We start from the raw sequence: 17,634 nt of genomic DNA, 5'->3' as shown, positions 1-17,634 counted from the left end.
GTTCATGTATAGTCTCTCCAGCTGTTTGTCAGTGGAGGAAGAAAACTGCTGGTTTCTGAACTTGTCTTCCCCTGTCTTAGATCATCTCCACAGCAGTGATGACCTACACCAAACACTTCGACCAGCACGGCCGCATCAAGGAGATCCAGTACGAGATCTTCAGGTCTCTGATGTACTGGATCACCATTCAGTACGACAACATGGGCCGAGTCACCAAGCGGGAGATCAAGATTGGACCATTCGCCAACACGACCAAATATGGTTACGAGTATGACGTTGATGGGCAGCTGCAGACGGTCTCCCTCAATGAGAAGATGATGTGGAGGTAGGATCGTAACATTAAACTGAAAAAAAAGCCCCATCATTTGATGATGCCAAATGTTAAGAGTATAACTTTCTGGCCTGCCAGGTATAATTATGACCTGAATGGAAACCTGCATTTGCTGAACCCTGGCAACAGTGGTCGGTTAACCCCTCTACGCTACGATCTGAGGGACAGAATCACTCGTCTGGGAGATATTCAGTACAGGCTGGATGAAGACGGATTCCTGAGACAGAGAGGAGCCGAGATATTTGAATACAACTCCAAAGGTGGGAATTATTATTTTGTTGGCCCAACATAGCAGTGTAAAGGCCCAGTCACACCAGGAAGTGACACAGCGAAGATCATCCGTGTGTCCTAATGAATTAGACCGTGCTAGAAGCTTGGTGACATAATGACTACCTGGTGAACTACTAGCGGCTGAGAACATGCTAGCGCTAGACAGTTACAATTATGGTAGTCTCGCATGGCCAGACCTATCACCACAGCGCTGTGGAGGAAGGTCTGGCTACACCACAGCTACATTCTGGGATAGGAGATAGGAATGTTAGCATTTTTTTTGAAACAACCACAAACGTCAAACTAAGCTCTGGACGCAGCGATGGTGGCTCTGCAGAATAGTCTCAAGAAGGAACTTGTTTTGGTGGAACATTCGCACCGCGCGAAAGAAAACGCCACATACAATATTAAAAGAAATTAACTGTTCACACAATACTATGAGCTATTTAAATTAGCTGGATATATGGTAAAAGATAATTCACTCTTACCAGTGTATCTAATTCCATAAACACATTCTTTGTACATCTTGTACAATCATTCCCCAAAAGAACCAGGTATGCTTGCCTTGTTGTACAATCCAAATTGTCTTCATAACTGTATAAAAGCCATTGCTCTTCTGTGGAGCAGTTGAGACCTTGATGGATGAGGGTTAAATTAAAGTGCATGGTGCCACACAGCTCAATAGCCTCCTCCATTTTGTGCTCTATGTTTACTTTAAGGTCAGAACTGTCAAGACAGCTTGTTATTGGTCAATAGCACAACCTTGTGTCAAAGTTCACTTAAGTTTAACTTGACACAAAAGACTTGATGTGGATTTAAACCGGGTTTTTATTCTAAAATGTCAACATTTTAGAAAAATGTAACAATCCCACTGAAGTGTATACTACTATTGGGGACCACCAAAGTCTGCAATTTTTTAATTCCACACATAGTAGCTTTCAACAGCAACATCTAACTGTCTTGCCATTCTTCACATCCCTGTTCTTCCTTTTTATCATCTGTAATCCAGGTCTTTTAGTTCGTGTCTACAGTAAAGCGGCTAGCTGGACCATCCAGTACCGTTACGATGGTTTGGGTCGGCGTGTGGCATCTAGAAACAGTCTGGGCCAACACCTGCAGTTCTTCTACGCTGATCTGAACTACCCCACCAGGATCACCCACGTCTATAATCACTCCAGCTCCGAGATCACGTCCTTTTACTACGATCTGCAGGTAGCTAAAAGTCTTTCTAAATATGGTGATATCGTTGCCAACATACTGTCAAATTGGTCAATGTGGTCCAATTTGACAAGACAAGAATGTAAAATGTTATTTATTTTCCACACTCAAATGTTCTTCAGTATCCTGCCAGAGACAGGCAAAACATTGCATGTGGAGGAGTCTAGCTTTCTCTGGACACAGTTCCCACGCACTGCTATTTATGAATCACTTTTGGTTTTTCCCTCTCAACCTTTGATTTATGATAGTCTGTGTGGAGCAGGTTTCTCTCCAGTGACCATGGGGAAAACATAGTGAATGCACAGCATCTCAATTAGAGAGGAGGTGATGGTTTTCTGTGCAGCAGCACCACTTTATCACGTAAAAATAATCCCGACACTTTTGCTGCTTCACAGGTTAGGGAACCTGTAACACAGTGAAAGCCAGAGATTAACTTGTTTTATTGCTGTGAATATGGTTAGTGAATCAGCAGCAGCAACACCCACAGTCATTAATGATAACAGTCACGTCATCATTATTTATAGCCCTCCTGTTATCGTGTGGAGTTAGAACACAGCAAAAATAAAACTCATCATTATCACTATTATTATGTGTATAAATGTGTATAATTGTAATGTTTATTGTTGCACAGGGCCATGTGTTTGCTATGGAGATCAGCAGTGGAGAGGAGTTTTATATTGCATGTGATAACACTGGGGCCCCTCTGGCTGTCTTCAGCAACAATGGACTATTGCTTAAACAGGTATGTGTGTGTGTGAATGTGTTTTTCCTTGCAAAGGAAGAAAGTGCTTGAGTGTATTTTGTGTATCTGTTCAAATCCTCATGACTCTCTGTTTGTGTGTGTACTGTAGGTACAGTACACGGCATATGGGGAGGTTTACTTTGATTCCAACCCAGACTTTGTGCTGGTAATTGGTTTCCATGGAGGCCTGTATGATCCTCTGACACGACTGCTGCATTTTGGAGACAGAGACTACGATATCCCCGCTGGAAGGTATTCACTCATGTCCAGTCCATGCATTTGAGAGGTTATTTTCTACAACAGGATGCTATTCCAGCTTTTTATTGTCACGTCCGATTAGAGTGTGTTTTCTTTTACGAAGGTGGACCACTCCTGACATCAGCACATGGACACATGTTGGTAAAGAACCCCAGCCCTTCAACCTCTACATGTTCCGAGGCAACAACCCCATCAGCAAGATTCATCAGGTCAAAGAATATGTCACAGGTAACAAGAAAACATTTACAGTATAAAAGCACTAAAGAGGTAGATACTTTTTCGGTCTAGATGGTCCATCAGAAGAAACTGAAGCAAAAGTTTTCAATAGTTCTAAACCAAGTGCTGTATAAGTATAGCTGTTCTGCAAAGTTCTATTCTGGGCCCACTTCTATTCACTGTGGTTAATACTTTTACGTTACATAAAGTAGTAGTTATGCTTTTGCTGCATTGCCCAACACTATCTGTAAGCTAAATTTCGTGAAAGTTAACAGTAAGGTGAAAATATTTTTCCATCTGCTAGGTGGAAAGTAAGTACACTTGATGAAATGATCCAGCATTATAGTTGGGTCAGATGGATTTTGGGTTGTAGTAATTGGAAGCTGCAACATTACTTTTTTATAGTAATGAGCTGCAGCAATGTGAGGCATTTAATGTTTGTAAAAGGAACAACATTGGTTTGTCTGGAATTATTATAAGAAGAAATAAGAAATATGCAAAGCCACCTTCTTTATTATTTTTATATCTGTTCTGCTGGTGCCTCTATTGAGTGCAAATCAACATGCCTTGAAACCACTCTTCAACTTCTTATATTTTTCTCTTTGCCACATCCACTGCTCTCTTTCTCTGTAGATATCAACATCTGGTTGGTCACATTTGGCTTCCATCTCCACAATGCAATCCCAGGATTCCCCATTCCCAAGTTTGACCTGACGCAGCCGTCACTGGAGATGAAAAAGAGCCAGCTGTGGGATGACCTGCCTGTATGTATCCTAAATACCGTTAGATGGAACTGTTAAACAGGGGCGATTCTAGGATCAGAGCTTTGATGTTTTCAAACGTTATTCTACTGTGCTAACAGTTTAGACCATCGTGATAATGGAAACACTGAATTATGAAACTAGAAAGACACCAACAATTCTGAAAAAACTTACTTTAAAGTGCCCATATTATGAAAAAAAAAAACTTTTTCTGGGATTTGGGGTGTTATGTTGTGTCTCTGGTGCTTCCACACACATACAAACTTTGAAAAAAATCCATCCATGCTGTTTAGAGTGAGATACGGTTTCTGAATGTGTCCTGCCTTCAGTCTCTGGGTGAGCTGTTCAAAATCGGCACGGCTTGTGACGTCACAAGCCGAAACGAGCAGGCTAACCGCAACCATTAGCTCATAGCGTTAGCGTTAGCATGCTAACGCTAATGCTAACGCTAGCATGCTACCTCGTTCTCAATAGCAAAGCACTGCTACAACACACACAAGTTCACCATAATCTACAAAAGAACTACTTCCATGTGCGCCCTCATTTAGAAGTCTCCCAGCTAATCCTGCCTTGTAACTGACCGAAGTTGTAGAAACAGCCTTTCTTTTACTGTCTATGGAGCTAGCTAGCTGACATGATCTACATCTGAGCTACTGGGCATGTGCAAGTGCAATCAAAGATAGTACAGAAGATGAAGAAGAAGAAAAGAGGTCTCACTCTGTAGCTAAAACAGAGACCAGGTGAAAAGAGGATCTGCAGCAGTGAGAGAGAGCGGTGCAGTACAACAAAAATATGGTGTTTTTTGAAAATTAAACCATGTAAACCTATTCTGGTAAAACCTTAAAATACAATTATGAACCTGAAAATGAGCATAATATGGCTGCTTTAAACTTACTACGTTCTCTGGGATCTGTTTTCATGCTAATCAAATGTGTCTGTAGCTTGAAACTAGCTACCGCAATCCAGTCGAATCACGAACGCTGTGTTTGAGCTATGTTACTGGTTACTGGTTGCACAGCGTTTGTCGTTCGACTGGTCATGACTGTTATCCAAGATGGCGGCCACATTTAAACATTAACACTACTGTCTTTGTAATAAACTGCCTGTACACTTACAAAGTTCTCAATGCTTCGGTTTACATGTAGGGACCCTCATTATGCTACCGTTTAAGTGTGGTGCTATTTTGAGCCTTGTTAGTGGTGTAGAAATAGTGATTTACCCTGTGCCCCGAAAGCTAGCGTTAGCAGCTAAACATCAGTTTGTGGTAGCTAGTTTCAAGCTACAGACACATTTGATTAGCATGAAAACAGATCCCAGAGAATGGTTGACTCGGTACACGTGTTATTAACCCCTAGGTTCATTTTGCGCCGGAATTGTCCTTTAATGCTGAGCCACAGGGCCATTACTGAAGGTGAGATGGTATTACAAATGAAACCTAATGGCCTTGACTAATGGCTGACAAGCACTATTATCTGAAAATGGCTCAGAATTTTTTCCTGAATGATCTAGGCATCTAGATTCTGGGTTTAGTTTCACGGTGTTGTGATATTCCGAGAGCAGAACTCCTTAGCCCACAAAAGATTAACACAGACTTTTTTTTTAGCAATTATTTTTTAGGGGTGCCGAGATCAAGTTTAAAAAAGGGCTGCGGTTGAAAAAATCACAGATGCAGATGACTTAAGAGCAACAGCCCCCTGTTGTATTAGCAGCAGACTAATACAATTCCACATTTAACTACATGGAGCAGAAATAGCTGCTGCACTGCAAAAAAGTCATGTGACACAGGTATTTTGTTATTACCTGTTGTGACATCACTGGTCATGACTGTATTAAAACTATTTATTTGATTTTATTATTATATTTTTATTATTTATTTTACCTACAATGCTAATGACAGCATCAATCTGTTAACTCCATACACAGAAAAAAGGCAAACTAAATCTAACAATACATATATATATATATATATATATATATATATATATATATACATGTATGTATGTACATATATATATATATATATATATATATATATATATATATATATATATACATGTATGTATGTATGTATATATATATATATATATATATATATACATACATATACATACATACATATATATACATATACATACATATATATACATATATATACATATACATACATATATATATATATATATATATATATATATTTAAAGGTGCTACACATATATTTTACAGATAAAAAATGTGTACTATACTATTTGTAACTCTACCAACTAAACACAGGCACACTGATGATAATAAAATGACCATGAGGAAAGACAAGTGCATTTCATACATAGTCACACAATAAAGAAGAAAGACAAAATAGATAAAATGGGGAAGAAAGTTGTGATTCAAAAGACATATTCAGAAAATTGAGAAGGAAACAAAGCAGTTGAAAACATGTGAAAATAAAAAGGTGAGGAAATCAAGAGACACCCTGTTTTTACAGAGAAAAGAAAATCAGGAAATGAAGGGGAAAGAGGAAGCCGTAGGAAGACATGGAGTGAGAATAATGAGGAGAGAAGACAATAAAGAGTCATCCAGCAAAACCAACCATGCATGCCTTTTATGGCTTAAAGCTGCATTCTCTGCTCCTTCCTCTTTTCTTACACTCAGTTATAGTTGTTATTTTTACACTTGTTTGGTGGACAGGTTATCAGGAAGTCACACTTGCGCAGAAGAATGAAAGACTGAGAGAGTGAAATTTAGAGAAATAAAGACACCAACATTAACACTGCTTAATAAAGACAGAGACAAAAATAGGTATGGCACATGCAGAATGGAGTTATGAGAAAAGCAGAGAAAATGAGCGGGGAAATGAAAGAGACTCGAACCGACAGAGTGGTAATTGAAGTGTGAATGTACTGGACATTGGTAGTTTGGGTGCAGTAATTGCCTTTATCACTGGGACATTCAGAAGCTACAAGGATGTTGATCGGCCAAGCTCACACATGCGCACGCGCACACACACACACACACACACACACACACACACAGAAAAAGACACTTCACACTTACAGTATGTATAGTAAGAGTACATAATATACAGTCCTTTGTCATGATGGCATATAATCACTGTTCCTCTGTGAATCTGCGCAGGAATAAGTCCTTGTCCTAAATTCCTACTGGTTTGTTAGGGTATTGGTTTTTAACCCCCCCCAGTACTAGGCCACAGAACTTACATTTGTAAGGAAACAGAAAAAGGTATATGTTTTGGCAAAACCATATGATCTGGCAAAAATAAAAGCTTAATAATTATAGAACTTTTTGGACTAGGTTTTAATTACCGTGAACGTTACAGTCTGCGACATATAACAATATTACGGAGCCCCCCCTGGTCCCACTTTGTAAAAACAAATTAATTATAACTATCTCGTGGCCTCAAGATAGTATCTTGTGGCCTCAAGATAGTAACTCGTGGCCTCAAGATAGTATCTCGTGGCCTCAAGATAGTAACTCGTGGCCTCAAGATAGTAACTCGTGGCCTCAAGATAGTAACTCGTGGCCTCAAGATAGTAACTCGTTGCCTCAAGATAGTATCTCGTGGCCTCAAGATAGTAACTCGTGGCCTCAAGATAGTAACTCGTTGCCTCAAGATAGTATCTCGTGGCCTCAAGATAGTAACTCGTGGCCTCAAGATAGTAACTCGTTGCCTCAAGATAGTATCTCGTGGCCTCAAGATAGTATCTCGTGGCCTCAAGATAGTAACTCGTGGCCTCAAGATAGTATCTCGTGGCCTCAAGATAGTAACTCGTGGCCTCAAGATAAGTGTATATAAAAGGAGAATGCACAATGGAGTAGCTTTTCTCCCCAAAGCAGAGAGTGCATCAAGACATTAATTAAATGAATATAAATAATAATAGAAGTTGGTAAATAAACAAGTATATACATGTAAAAAGTATAAATATAGGCCAGGGGTGGCGAACCTGTGGCTCTTGAGCCATATGCGGCTCTTTGCCTGCTGCTTTGAGGCTCTTACTGTGTGGCTGGGGGCTGTGTTATTGGTGGATTTATTTTTTTTAATTTTTTGTAACTTTTTGAAACATTTCAGATAAGTACAAAAAAAAAATGGAATGCACTTGCCAATACATTTGCCAATTATTTTAAAATAAAAAATAATGCAGCAGAGTTTTGAGGACAAATTCTGCAACCCGAGGAAAAAAAAGCTGCCACAGATCACCTTCCTCGTTAACCCTTTCACTGCTGAATCAGATTGTTTGAAAGCACCTCTAGTGACAAACGAGTGAAAGAGTCTTTTCGAGTGGCACAACCTAGTTCTAGCAAGACCTGAAAAGGATTGTGGATAACAAAGACTGTCAGGTTTCCCACTGAGTCAGTCTAAGTAAGAAAACAAAACTATGAAAACTGCTATGTATTATGACTGTCATCAGATCTGGAAGTCACTGTTGCTGTTGTAGTGTGGACGTGCATGTGTTGTGTGGCTTTTTGCTATGGTGCGTGTTTTTTTGTGGCTCTTAATGCTGAACTGGTTGGCCACCCCTGATATAGGCTATAAAATATGAAGAAGAATTATAAAGGACTATGGATATGCAGTCTCACGGCAGTTCATGTAAATGTCACGTTATTTTCTCGGGGAAAGGACCCCGGGAGACGGCTGGGAAACGGCCGAAAATGATGCTCTGTAAGCTGGGAGGCGGCCCGCTGGGGACGCGCCACAATAACGGGATGGCGGAGGTTGGGTTTAGGAGAAACCTAACGGGGAAAGGGCCCCTTACGCGCCGGGAGACGGCCGCGGGGGACCTGCCACAATAATGGGATGGCGGAGGTTGGGTTTAGGATAAACATAACGGGGAAAGGGCGCCTTACGCGCCAGGAGACGGCCGCGGGGGACGCGCCACAATAATGGGATGGCGGAGGTTGGGTTTAGGATAAACATAATGGGGAAAGGGCACCTTACGCGCCAGGAGACGGCCGCGGGGGATGCGCCACAATAACGGGATGGCAGAGGTTGGGTTTTAGGAGAAACTCTCTGCACTCTCTGCTTTGGGGAGAAAAGCTGCTCCATTGTGCATTCTCCTTTTATATACAAGTGTAAATCTTGAGGCCACGAGATACGTATCTCGAGGCCACGAGTTACTATCTGGAGGCCACGAGATACGTATCTCGAGGCCACGAGTTACTATCTGGAGGCCACGAGATACGTATCTCGAGGCCACGAGTTACTATCTTGAGGCCACGAGATAGTTATAATTAATTTTTTTTTTACAAAGTGGGACCAGGGGGGCTCCGTACAATATATAAACAGTTCAGGGTGTAAAAAATGTTGGGGTCCCCTACAGTAGGTGACACTGTAGCTACATCAGCTCCTTTAACATTAGGGTTGGGCATCGTTTTGATTGTAACGATTCGGATTCCAATTGCGATTCTTCCTTTCGATTCCGGTTCTTATCGATTCTCGATTCCGATTCTTTGAGGGGTGGAGTTGAAACGGGTCACATGACTGTTTTCACAAATAAGAGGAAAGTTTTATTTTGATTCAATGGTGGGTTGCAGTTTGACGGGGCTTTGTCAATGTAAAATAAAGCCACGCTAGAGCGCCGCATACTGTGCTCCAAGGCTGTAACACAACAAGTGCCTGGTCGCTACGGAAACCAAAACTTGCGCATGTTAAATTGGGAACCGATGATCAGATTTGAAACCAAATCCTCCAAACCATTCCAATAAAGAAACGATTCTACTGGAATCGTAATTTTTTAACCGATTCCAAGTAGGAATCGGTTCTCGATGCCCAACCGTACTTAACATTCTCACAACAAACAGCGTAATGTCACGGATCAAGATTATATAGATTGACCCACTTGACCATAAACCTACCGTCTGAAACATAAAACATAGACTACACATGCTTCCCCCTCACCAATGTGTCGTCAGAACTGCAGCTCTAAACATGCTGCTGGTCTGGACAGGCTGCAAATTCAGTCTTAATGCCAAAAGATCTGTGTGAGATATGAGCTTGAGGACAGATGAAGTAACCAACCCATACATTGTTTCTTATTTTCTGTATTACAATGCAATGTTCTTTAAAAGAGGTGTTTGCATAATGTACTTATTATATGTTTGCAATGTCTTAAACAGCAAGTGGCACAGGCATGACTTCCTCTTCCTCTCGTCCACAGTCTATCTCAGGTGTCCAGCAGGAGGTGACTCGTCAGTCTCGGGCCTTCCTGTCCTTTGAGCGCATGCCAGAAATCCAGCTCAGCCGGCGACATTCAGACCACAGCAAACCCTGGCTGTGGTTCGCCACCGTCAAGTCTCTGATTGGCAAGGGAGTGATGCTCGCCGTGATCCAAGGCCGCGTGGTGACCAATGCTCTCAACATTGCCAATGAGGACTGCATCAAAGTGGCTGCAGTCTTAAACAACGCCTTTTACCTGGAAGACCTACATTATACAGTGGAGGGACGAGACACGCACTACTTCATCAAGACCAGTCTGCCTGAGAACGACCTGAGCGCGCTGCGGCTCACTTCAGGCAGAAAATCACTGGAAAACGGTGTGAATGTCACCGTGTCCCAGTCTACCACGGTGATGAACGGGAGAACGCGGCGCTTTGCTGACGTGGAGCTGCAGTACGGCGCTCTGGCACTTCACGTGCGTTATGGGACGACGCTGGACGAGGAGAAAGCGCGAATCCTGGAGCACGCAAGGCAAAGGGCGCTGGCGAGCGCCTGGGCCCGCGAACAGCAACGGGTGAGAGACGGGGAGGAAGGAGTTCGGCTGTGGACGGAGGGAGAGAAAAGGCAGCTGCTGAGCAGCGGGAAGGTTTTGGGTTTCGATGGCTACTACGTCTTGTCCATAGAGCAGTACCCCGAGCTAGCCGACAGCGCTAACAACATGCAGTTCCTACGGCAGAGTGAGATAGGGAGGAGGTAACACGGCATCAACGACATGTAATTTCTACCCCCTGTGACTGTCAAAGACTAACAAAAAGTTCAGTTTTAACACAAAATGGATGTCACAGACTGTCTTGAGACTCAAAAGTAGCCACTGAAGAGACCCCATGTTTGCAAATTTAGTTTTATGGTGAAGTAGGATTTGTCACTTAAACGCAAACGACCCGAAACATTATGAAACTACAGTTGTGATGGTTTAAAACAGTCTTCATGAGCCTGCAAGAAGGTTCAGTCGTTTGACCAATGCCTTCTCTCTCTATTTCTTTTTCTATCTATATTTTCTTTCTTTCGCCCTGTCGTCTGCCTTCAAACAGCCTGCACGCATGCCCCTCCCTCTCTCTCTGGTAGGCGGGGGCTAACCTGAGTGCTATAATCGTGTGCTATCTAGCTGTGAAACAGTGGGATGTAAAGACTTGTTGAAGTAGCCAACTGAGCATTTCAGCAGCCATCACAACTAAATGAGCCCCCAAGCATTTAGACAGTTGTAAACTGTCAGAGCTGTCAACATAACAAATGTCTGTGGATCCCTCACAGATGATGCCGGTATCATGTCTGTGTGGGTCCGGGTGTGACCCGTCGCTCCGAGTTATAGGCCTCGATGAGCCATGTCTATAGGATCTATTGTTTCCATGGCTGAAGGAACTGGAACTGTTGTGGACGCTCTCTAAGAGAGACAGGCACAAAAAAAAGGACTACAATTTGTACGAAGGAGGGGAGAAAAAAAAAGACAAATTTTCTGTTTGGATTTTTTGTTTTGTTTTTATATATAAACTTGCATTTGCTTCAGACAAAAAGGGGATATAAAAAAAATGAACAAAAAAAACCGTTTACATACTATTACCTATACCACTATTACTACTATTACTACGCCAACACCACCGGAATGGACCATGATCTGAACTAAACTAAACTTTGAGTTGTGTTTTTTGTTTCCTTCTTATCTATTATCTGTTTGGTCAGTTCTGAAACCACTCCTTCTCATCCCCTGTCCTTTTACAAGGTCTATAAAAATTGTACAGTTTCAGACTACAATCAACAGCGGTCTGTGAGGAAACAGGGCGACCATGATGCCACGGCTGTTTCTGATTCTTTATTGACCGAGTGGGCTCACCGGTCCTGTAAAACACTGGTCCCCTGTCAGCCCAGGAGTCCTTCACTTCTGCAAAATGTGACTCAGCCTCATAATGCATAGACCTTGTGCTTTTATCGGTCAAAGGTAGTAGTATTGCTTGCAATAGAAACATGTTGTCATGGCTTTGGGGGGGGCAGGGTTGCTGTGAGTAGTAACTAATCGTTGCTTCTCGCCTTGTTTTTTGCTCGTTTCTCCTTAAAGGGACAGTGCATTGCCATCAGTGACTTTAATGGGTAACAGTAATAGATCAAAAATCGATGTGGATGTTTTTCTCATTGATTGTGGGTCTCCGTACTCTTATACAGGAGTTTTCTTTGTGTGTATGTGTGTGTGTACAAGGTTGGGAAGGCATCTTTAATCATTTTAAAGGAAAGAACAGGAACTTTACACAGAGTGTTAACATCATATGCTACCAATCTTTTTTCAGAGAGTTGACAATGTTTTATGGGTTGATCTTTTTTTATTTTGAAGATTGAGAAATTCCACTTATCCGTACATCAATATTAGTCTCAGAGAAAGTAATTTATGTACAGTGTTTCTACGGTAAAAAAATAAAAAAAATCCTTGAAAATATTGTTTTCTCACTGTGCTGTACATCTGTGTTTATTTTTCTATCCACTCTCAAAGGTTGCTAGCAGTAATGAACATGGTGTCATAGCTCCATGCAGCTTTGTGATCTTGGGCCCTTGCACCCTGACTTATTGACGCATATATGTTGGGGAAACGTATGATGAGCTGCATGTCCCCTGTCCTTTGCCATAAAGTGCAACGTAACACATGCACTATGTCTATGTGCACGCACTCACATATCAAAAAATACATTGACAATGGTATGGAGCTAAAAGAGTCTCAATAAAGATAAATGCACACACTACATTCACATATGCACACACAGGATTCATACATGCACACACATGATTTATAAATACACACACAGGATACACAAATGCGCACAAAATTCACAAATACACACAAAATTTAAAAAGCACAGAAGATTCACAAATGCATACAAAATTCAGAAATGCACACACAATTCATAAATGCACACAACATTTACAAATACACACAAGATTCAGAAATGCACAGGACAAGATTCAGAAATGTATTTCTGATGCACACACAAATATATCTTGATTTACAAACTGCAGAGCCATAGAGATAGTAAGAGTTGCGACACTCGATCTCGCTAGCGGGGTGGTCATGTGGTTCATGTAAGCCTGTATAGTTCCAAACACACGCAGCGCTGTCATGTTCTACTATGGGACTGACAGCAGCGATTGCTATATTGAATGGTAAATATAAATAAAAACACATACCCATGTACTTGTTTGATTGTTATTGCATATTTGTAAATGCCAGTTTTACATTTGGCGTGGTAGGGTGACAACTGAAAGCTATATGTATAGATACGTTTTTAAGTTTTGGAGGGAAAGCTTCACGTCCGTGTTAGCATGAGTAGCACTAGGCTACTGTCTTGCATTGACCATGTCACAGGGGTTTGTTTAGTTTATTTACATTTTGTATTAGCGTGTCCAAACGCGTTCGTTCTGATATGTCTGTGACCCCCTCCGTGCCAGTTCCCAAAGTATCACATATATTAAAGAATAACAACTCATTACACTTGGATGAATACATTTTTATTAAACAATGAGTGACACAACAAGAACAAGTACAGAAAAAAGGAATACAGTGGAGAAAGGAGACAATTAAAAAAAAAAAACAATACCAAAGATTTACCGCTGGCACCACTGGTTATAAAACCCTTCAGCAAATGCACATTCTACTGCCTAACATCCGCACGCTGCAAAGGAGGATGCAGCATGTAAAGCTGGAGCCAGGAGTTTTGGGGGTTAGTGTTTGTGATGCTGAGTGTTTAATAAAACAAATCCTCTCCACATATATCAGGCTGAGGTTTGTGGAATAAAAAACAGTGGGAAATAGCATGAATAAGAGCAACAAAGTAGAGCCAGGGGTATCAATAAATAAAACAAAGTTAGTCATGAGTGGAAAAAGAACAACAAATGTGTGAACAGGTGTGCTGTGTATCTTACTTGAAAAACAAGAACAAAGTGAAGGAACAGGGGGGAATAGTATAAGTGATTAATTAACAAAAAAAATCCTCCACATATATCAGGCTGAGGTTAAGGATCCAAGCAAAGTGCACAGATTAAAACAGAAATACTGACACTGTCAAATATAAACATGTGATGACAATCAAAGTGCATCCGGGCTGAGAGGAAGGTAAACAACCGTGATAAGGGGTACCTTGGCAGCAAGAGTCAGACTAAGAAGGCAATTTCAACCCAGCAGACTTCTTCAACTAAGGTCATAACATCTAGTCCACTGCCAAACACTTTACTGGTTGCCATGGATGTCTTTGGCCTCTCCATCCCCGGCACACCGTCTGCAGCCTCCAGTCGCCTCATATTTCAGCAGCCGTCGCCAGCACCAGCTAGGGCTGCTCGAATATGGAAAGAAATATAGTCATAATTTTTTCGGTCAATATTGAATATTACGATAATTTAAAGCAGCCATATTATGCTCATTTTCAGGTTCATAATTGTATTTTAATGTTGTACCAGAATAGGTTTACATGATTTAATTTTCAAAAAACACCATATTTTTGTTGTACTGCAGTGCTCTCTTTCACTGCTGCAGCTCCTCTTTTCAGCTGGTCTCTGTTTTAGCTACAGAGTGAGACCTCTTTTCTTCTTCTGTACTATCTTTGATTGCACTCGCACATGCCCAGTAGTTCAGATGTAGATCATGTCAGCTAGCTAGCTCCATAGACAGTAAAAGAAAGGCTGTTTCTACAACTTTGGTCAGTTACAAGGCAGGTTTAGCTGGGAGACTTCTAAATGAGGGCGCACATGTAAGTAGTTCTTTTGTAGATTATGGTGAACTTGTGTGTGTTGTAGCAGTGCTTTGCTATTGAGAACGAGGTAGCATGCTAGCGTTAGCATTAGCTACGAGCTAATGGTTGCGGTTAGCCTGCTCGTTTCGGCTTGTGACGTCACAAGCCGTGCCGATTTTGAACAGCTCACCCAGAGACTGAAGGCAGGACACATTCAGAAACCGTATCTCACTCTAAACAGCATGGATGGATTTTTTTCAAAGTTTGTCTGTGTGTGGAAGCACCAGAGACACAAAATAACTCCCCAAATCCCAGAAAAAGTGATTTTTTCATAATATGGGCACTTTAACACGATTACTCGCTGACTTCTGGAAAGATGTTGCAATTATTGAACTTAAACAGTGGAACACGTTAAATAAATCAACAGTAAAAAAAAAAAAAAAAAAAAACACAACTGTGAAATTTGCCTTAATACTTTTTCATATTTAAACTTATGTCATTGTCATGTCACTTACTGATATTTTTTTGTGTGGAATAATTTGTATTCATACATGTAATCCAACAGCCCTTTCAAGGGTATAATTAAACAAACGCAACCTTATTTCTAGACACACAGTACTCAGCTGACTAGCTAACACCGTCAGGTTCAGCAGATAAAACCTAAATACAAAGTGTGACACTCCCATTGTGGCGACACTCCCATTGTTCTCTTAATACATCCATGATTGGACTCTGTTGAACGCTTTTTGCCACCTACTTCCGGGGTATGCAGTCTCTTATAGTTCCAAACAATCCATTCACAGTGTCGGACATCATTCATTTTCATTGCTGGCCGTGGAGTAACTTCTGAGGTAAGTTGATTAAATAGCTACCTCTTTTGAATTGTCAACTGTCTATATTTTATCAGAGGCCCTTTATGATGCATATACTGATATTTATTTGTATGTGTGCACAGCGTAATTATATATATTTTTATCTTGGTAGCCGACCGATTGCCTGCTAGTTTGTTAGCTCCTTTGTTAGCTTGACTTCGCCAGCTGTGAAGGTATCGCTACACCAACAATTACGAAGTTCAGTAGTGAATCTCTGACAACTTTTATTTAGTTAGTTATTGATGTTGGATTACTAGGATCATTAAAGTTGATTAAGGACGGATTTTATTTAGGTTTTATCTGCTGAACCTGACGGTGTTAGCTAGTCAGCTGAGTACTGTGTGTCTAGAAATAAGGTTGCGTTTGTTTAATTATACCCTTGAAAGGGCTGTTGGATTACATGTATGAATAGAAATTATTCCACACAAAAAATATCAGTAAGTGACATGACAATGACAAAAGTTCAAATATGAAAAAGTATTAAGGCAAATTTCACAGTTGTGTTTTTTTTTTGTTTTTTTTACTGTTGATTTATTTAACGTTTTCCACTGTTTAAGTTCAATAATTGCAACATCTTTCCAGAAGTCAGCGAGTAATCGTGTTAAATTATCGTGATTTCAATGTTGACCGAAATAATTATGATCATATTTCTTTCCATATTCGAGCAACCCTAGCTGGTGCTGGTGTTTTATTTATTGATACCCCTGGCTCTACTTTGTTGCTCTTATTCATGCTATTTCCCACTTGTTTTTTATTCCACAAACCTCAGCCTGATATATGTGGATAGGATTTGTTTTATTAAACACTCAGCATCACAAACACTAACCCCCAAAACTCCTGGCTCCAGCTTTACATGCTGCATCCTCCTTTGCAGCGTGCGGATGTTAGGCAGTAGAATGTGCATTTGCTGAAGGGTTTTATAACCAGTGGTGCCAGCGGTAAATCTTATTTGTATTTTTTTTTTTTTTTTAATTGTCTCCTTTCTCCACTGTATTCCTTTTTTCTGTACTTGTTCTTGTTGTGTCACTCATTGTTTAATAAAAAAAAGTACATTTCATTTATTCATCCAAGTGTAATGAGTTGTTATTCTTTAATATATGTGATACTTTGTGTATGGCTTAGTCTTAAAATGATCATGGTTGTGTGGTCAACTCCTGCCTCATCAGAAGAAGTGGGCTGGACACTAAATGCTGAATGGACTGTTGCTACTCTGCTTTCTCAATCGCTCTGACCACGGGTAAGTGAATCGGAATTACAAGCAAAATCAAGGAAAATACAATAGTCCAGATGTGCAAAAAAGAACATCTTGAATCATCTTTGATTTAAAAAAAAGATGTAGTAAGGTTAAGGTTAACCCTTGTGTTGTCCTTCGGGTCCCCGGGACTTAGTTTATTTTTCACGTTTTTGCGTTGGCCTGGCGTTGAGCTTCGGGTCCCCCGGTGACCCTCGCATACTATGTGATGTCATTTAACGTGAACTGGCACGGGGGGGGTCCCAGACATATCAGAACGAACGCATTTGGACACGCTAATACAAAATGTAAATAAACTAAACAAGCCCCCGTGACACGAAGGACAATACAAGACAGTAGCCTAGTGCTACCCATGCTAACATGGACGTGAAGCTTTCCCTCCAAAACTTAAAAACGTATCTATACATATAGCTTTCAGTTGTCACCCTACCACTCCAAATATAAAACTGGCATTTACAAATATGCAATAACAATCAAACAAGTACATGGGTATGTGTTTTTATTTATATTTACCATTCAATATAGCAATCGCTGCTGTCAGTCCCATAGTAGAACATGACAGCGCTGCGTGTGTTTGGAACTATACAGGCTTACATGAACCACGTGACCACCCCGCTAGTGAGATCAACGAGTGTCGCAACTCTTACTATCTGTATGGCTCTGTCCCCAACGTGTGGTGCGTTCTTGTGATTGGCTAAAACAAGGGAGATATCTGATTGGTTGCAGAACAAGCCCCGCCTTCCCGCAGATTGCAGCGAGATATACTTGCAAAATTCACACACAAA

The 17,634-nt window shown here is 40.9% G+C and overlaps 1 protein-coding gene across 11 annotated transcripts in view; it reads left to right on the top strand.

The window, feature by feature from the left end:
- Positions 1 to 12,455, top strand: part of LOC116046942 (teneurin-3) — a 293,082-nt gene extending 280,627 nt beyond the window's left edge. For 10 of the 11 annotated variants that reach the window (XM_031295419.2, XM_031295418.2, XM_031295417.2 and 7 more), the window contains 8 exons: positions 81 to 325; positions 410 to 591; positions 1,611 to 1,813; positions 2,451 to 2,561; positions 2,671 to 2,813; positions 2,923 to 3,047; positions 3,669 to 3,799; positions 9,964 to 12,455. In XM_031295419.2, coding sequence (XP_031151279.1) covers positions 81 to 325; positions 410 to 591; positions 1,611 to 1,813; positions 2,451 to 2,561; positions 2,671 to 2,813; positions 2,923 to 3,047; positions 3,669 to 3,799; positions 9,964 to 10,719 — 1,896 coding nt within the window. In that variant the 3' untranslated portion in view covers positions 10,720 to 12,455. The remainder of the gene's footprint in view (positions 1 to 80; positions 326 to 409; positions 592 to 1,610; positions 1,814 to 2,450; positions 2,562 to 2,670; positions 2,814 to 2,922; positions 3,048 to 3,668; positions 3,800 to 9,963) is intronic. The other variant, XM_036000174.1, reaches the window with a different exon arrangement.
- The last annotated feature ends 5,179 nt before the right edge of the window (positions 12,456 to 17,634 follow it).

This window comes from Sander lucioperca, chromosome 4, assembly GCF_008315115.2.
Source record: "Sander lucioperca isolate FBNREF2018 chromosome 4, SLUC_FBN_1.2, whole genome shotgun sequence".
Taxonomy (NCBI): Eukaryota; Metazoa; Chordata; class Actinopteri; order Perciformes; family Percidae; genus Sander; species Sander lucioperca.
The sequence above is the reverse complement of the archived record's forward strand: the minus strand, read 5'-3'. Positions and strand labels throughout refer to the sequence as shown.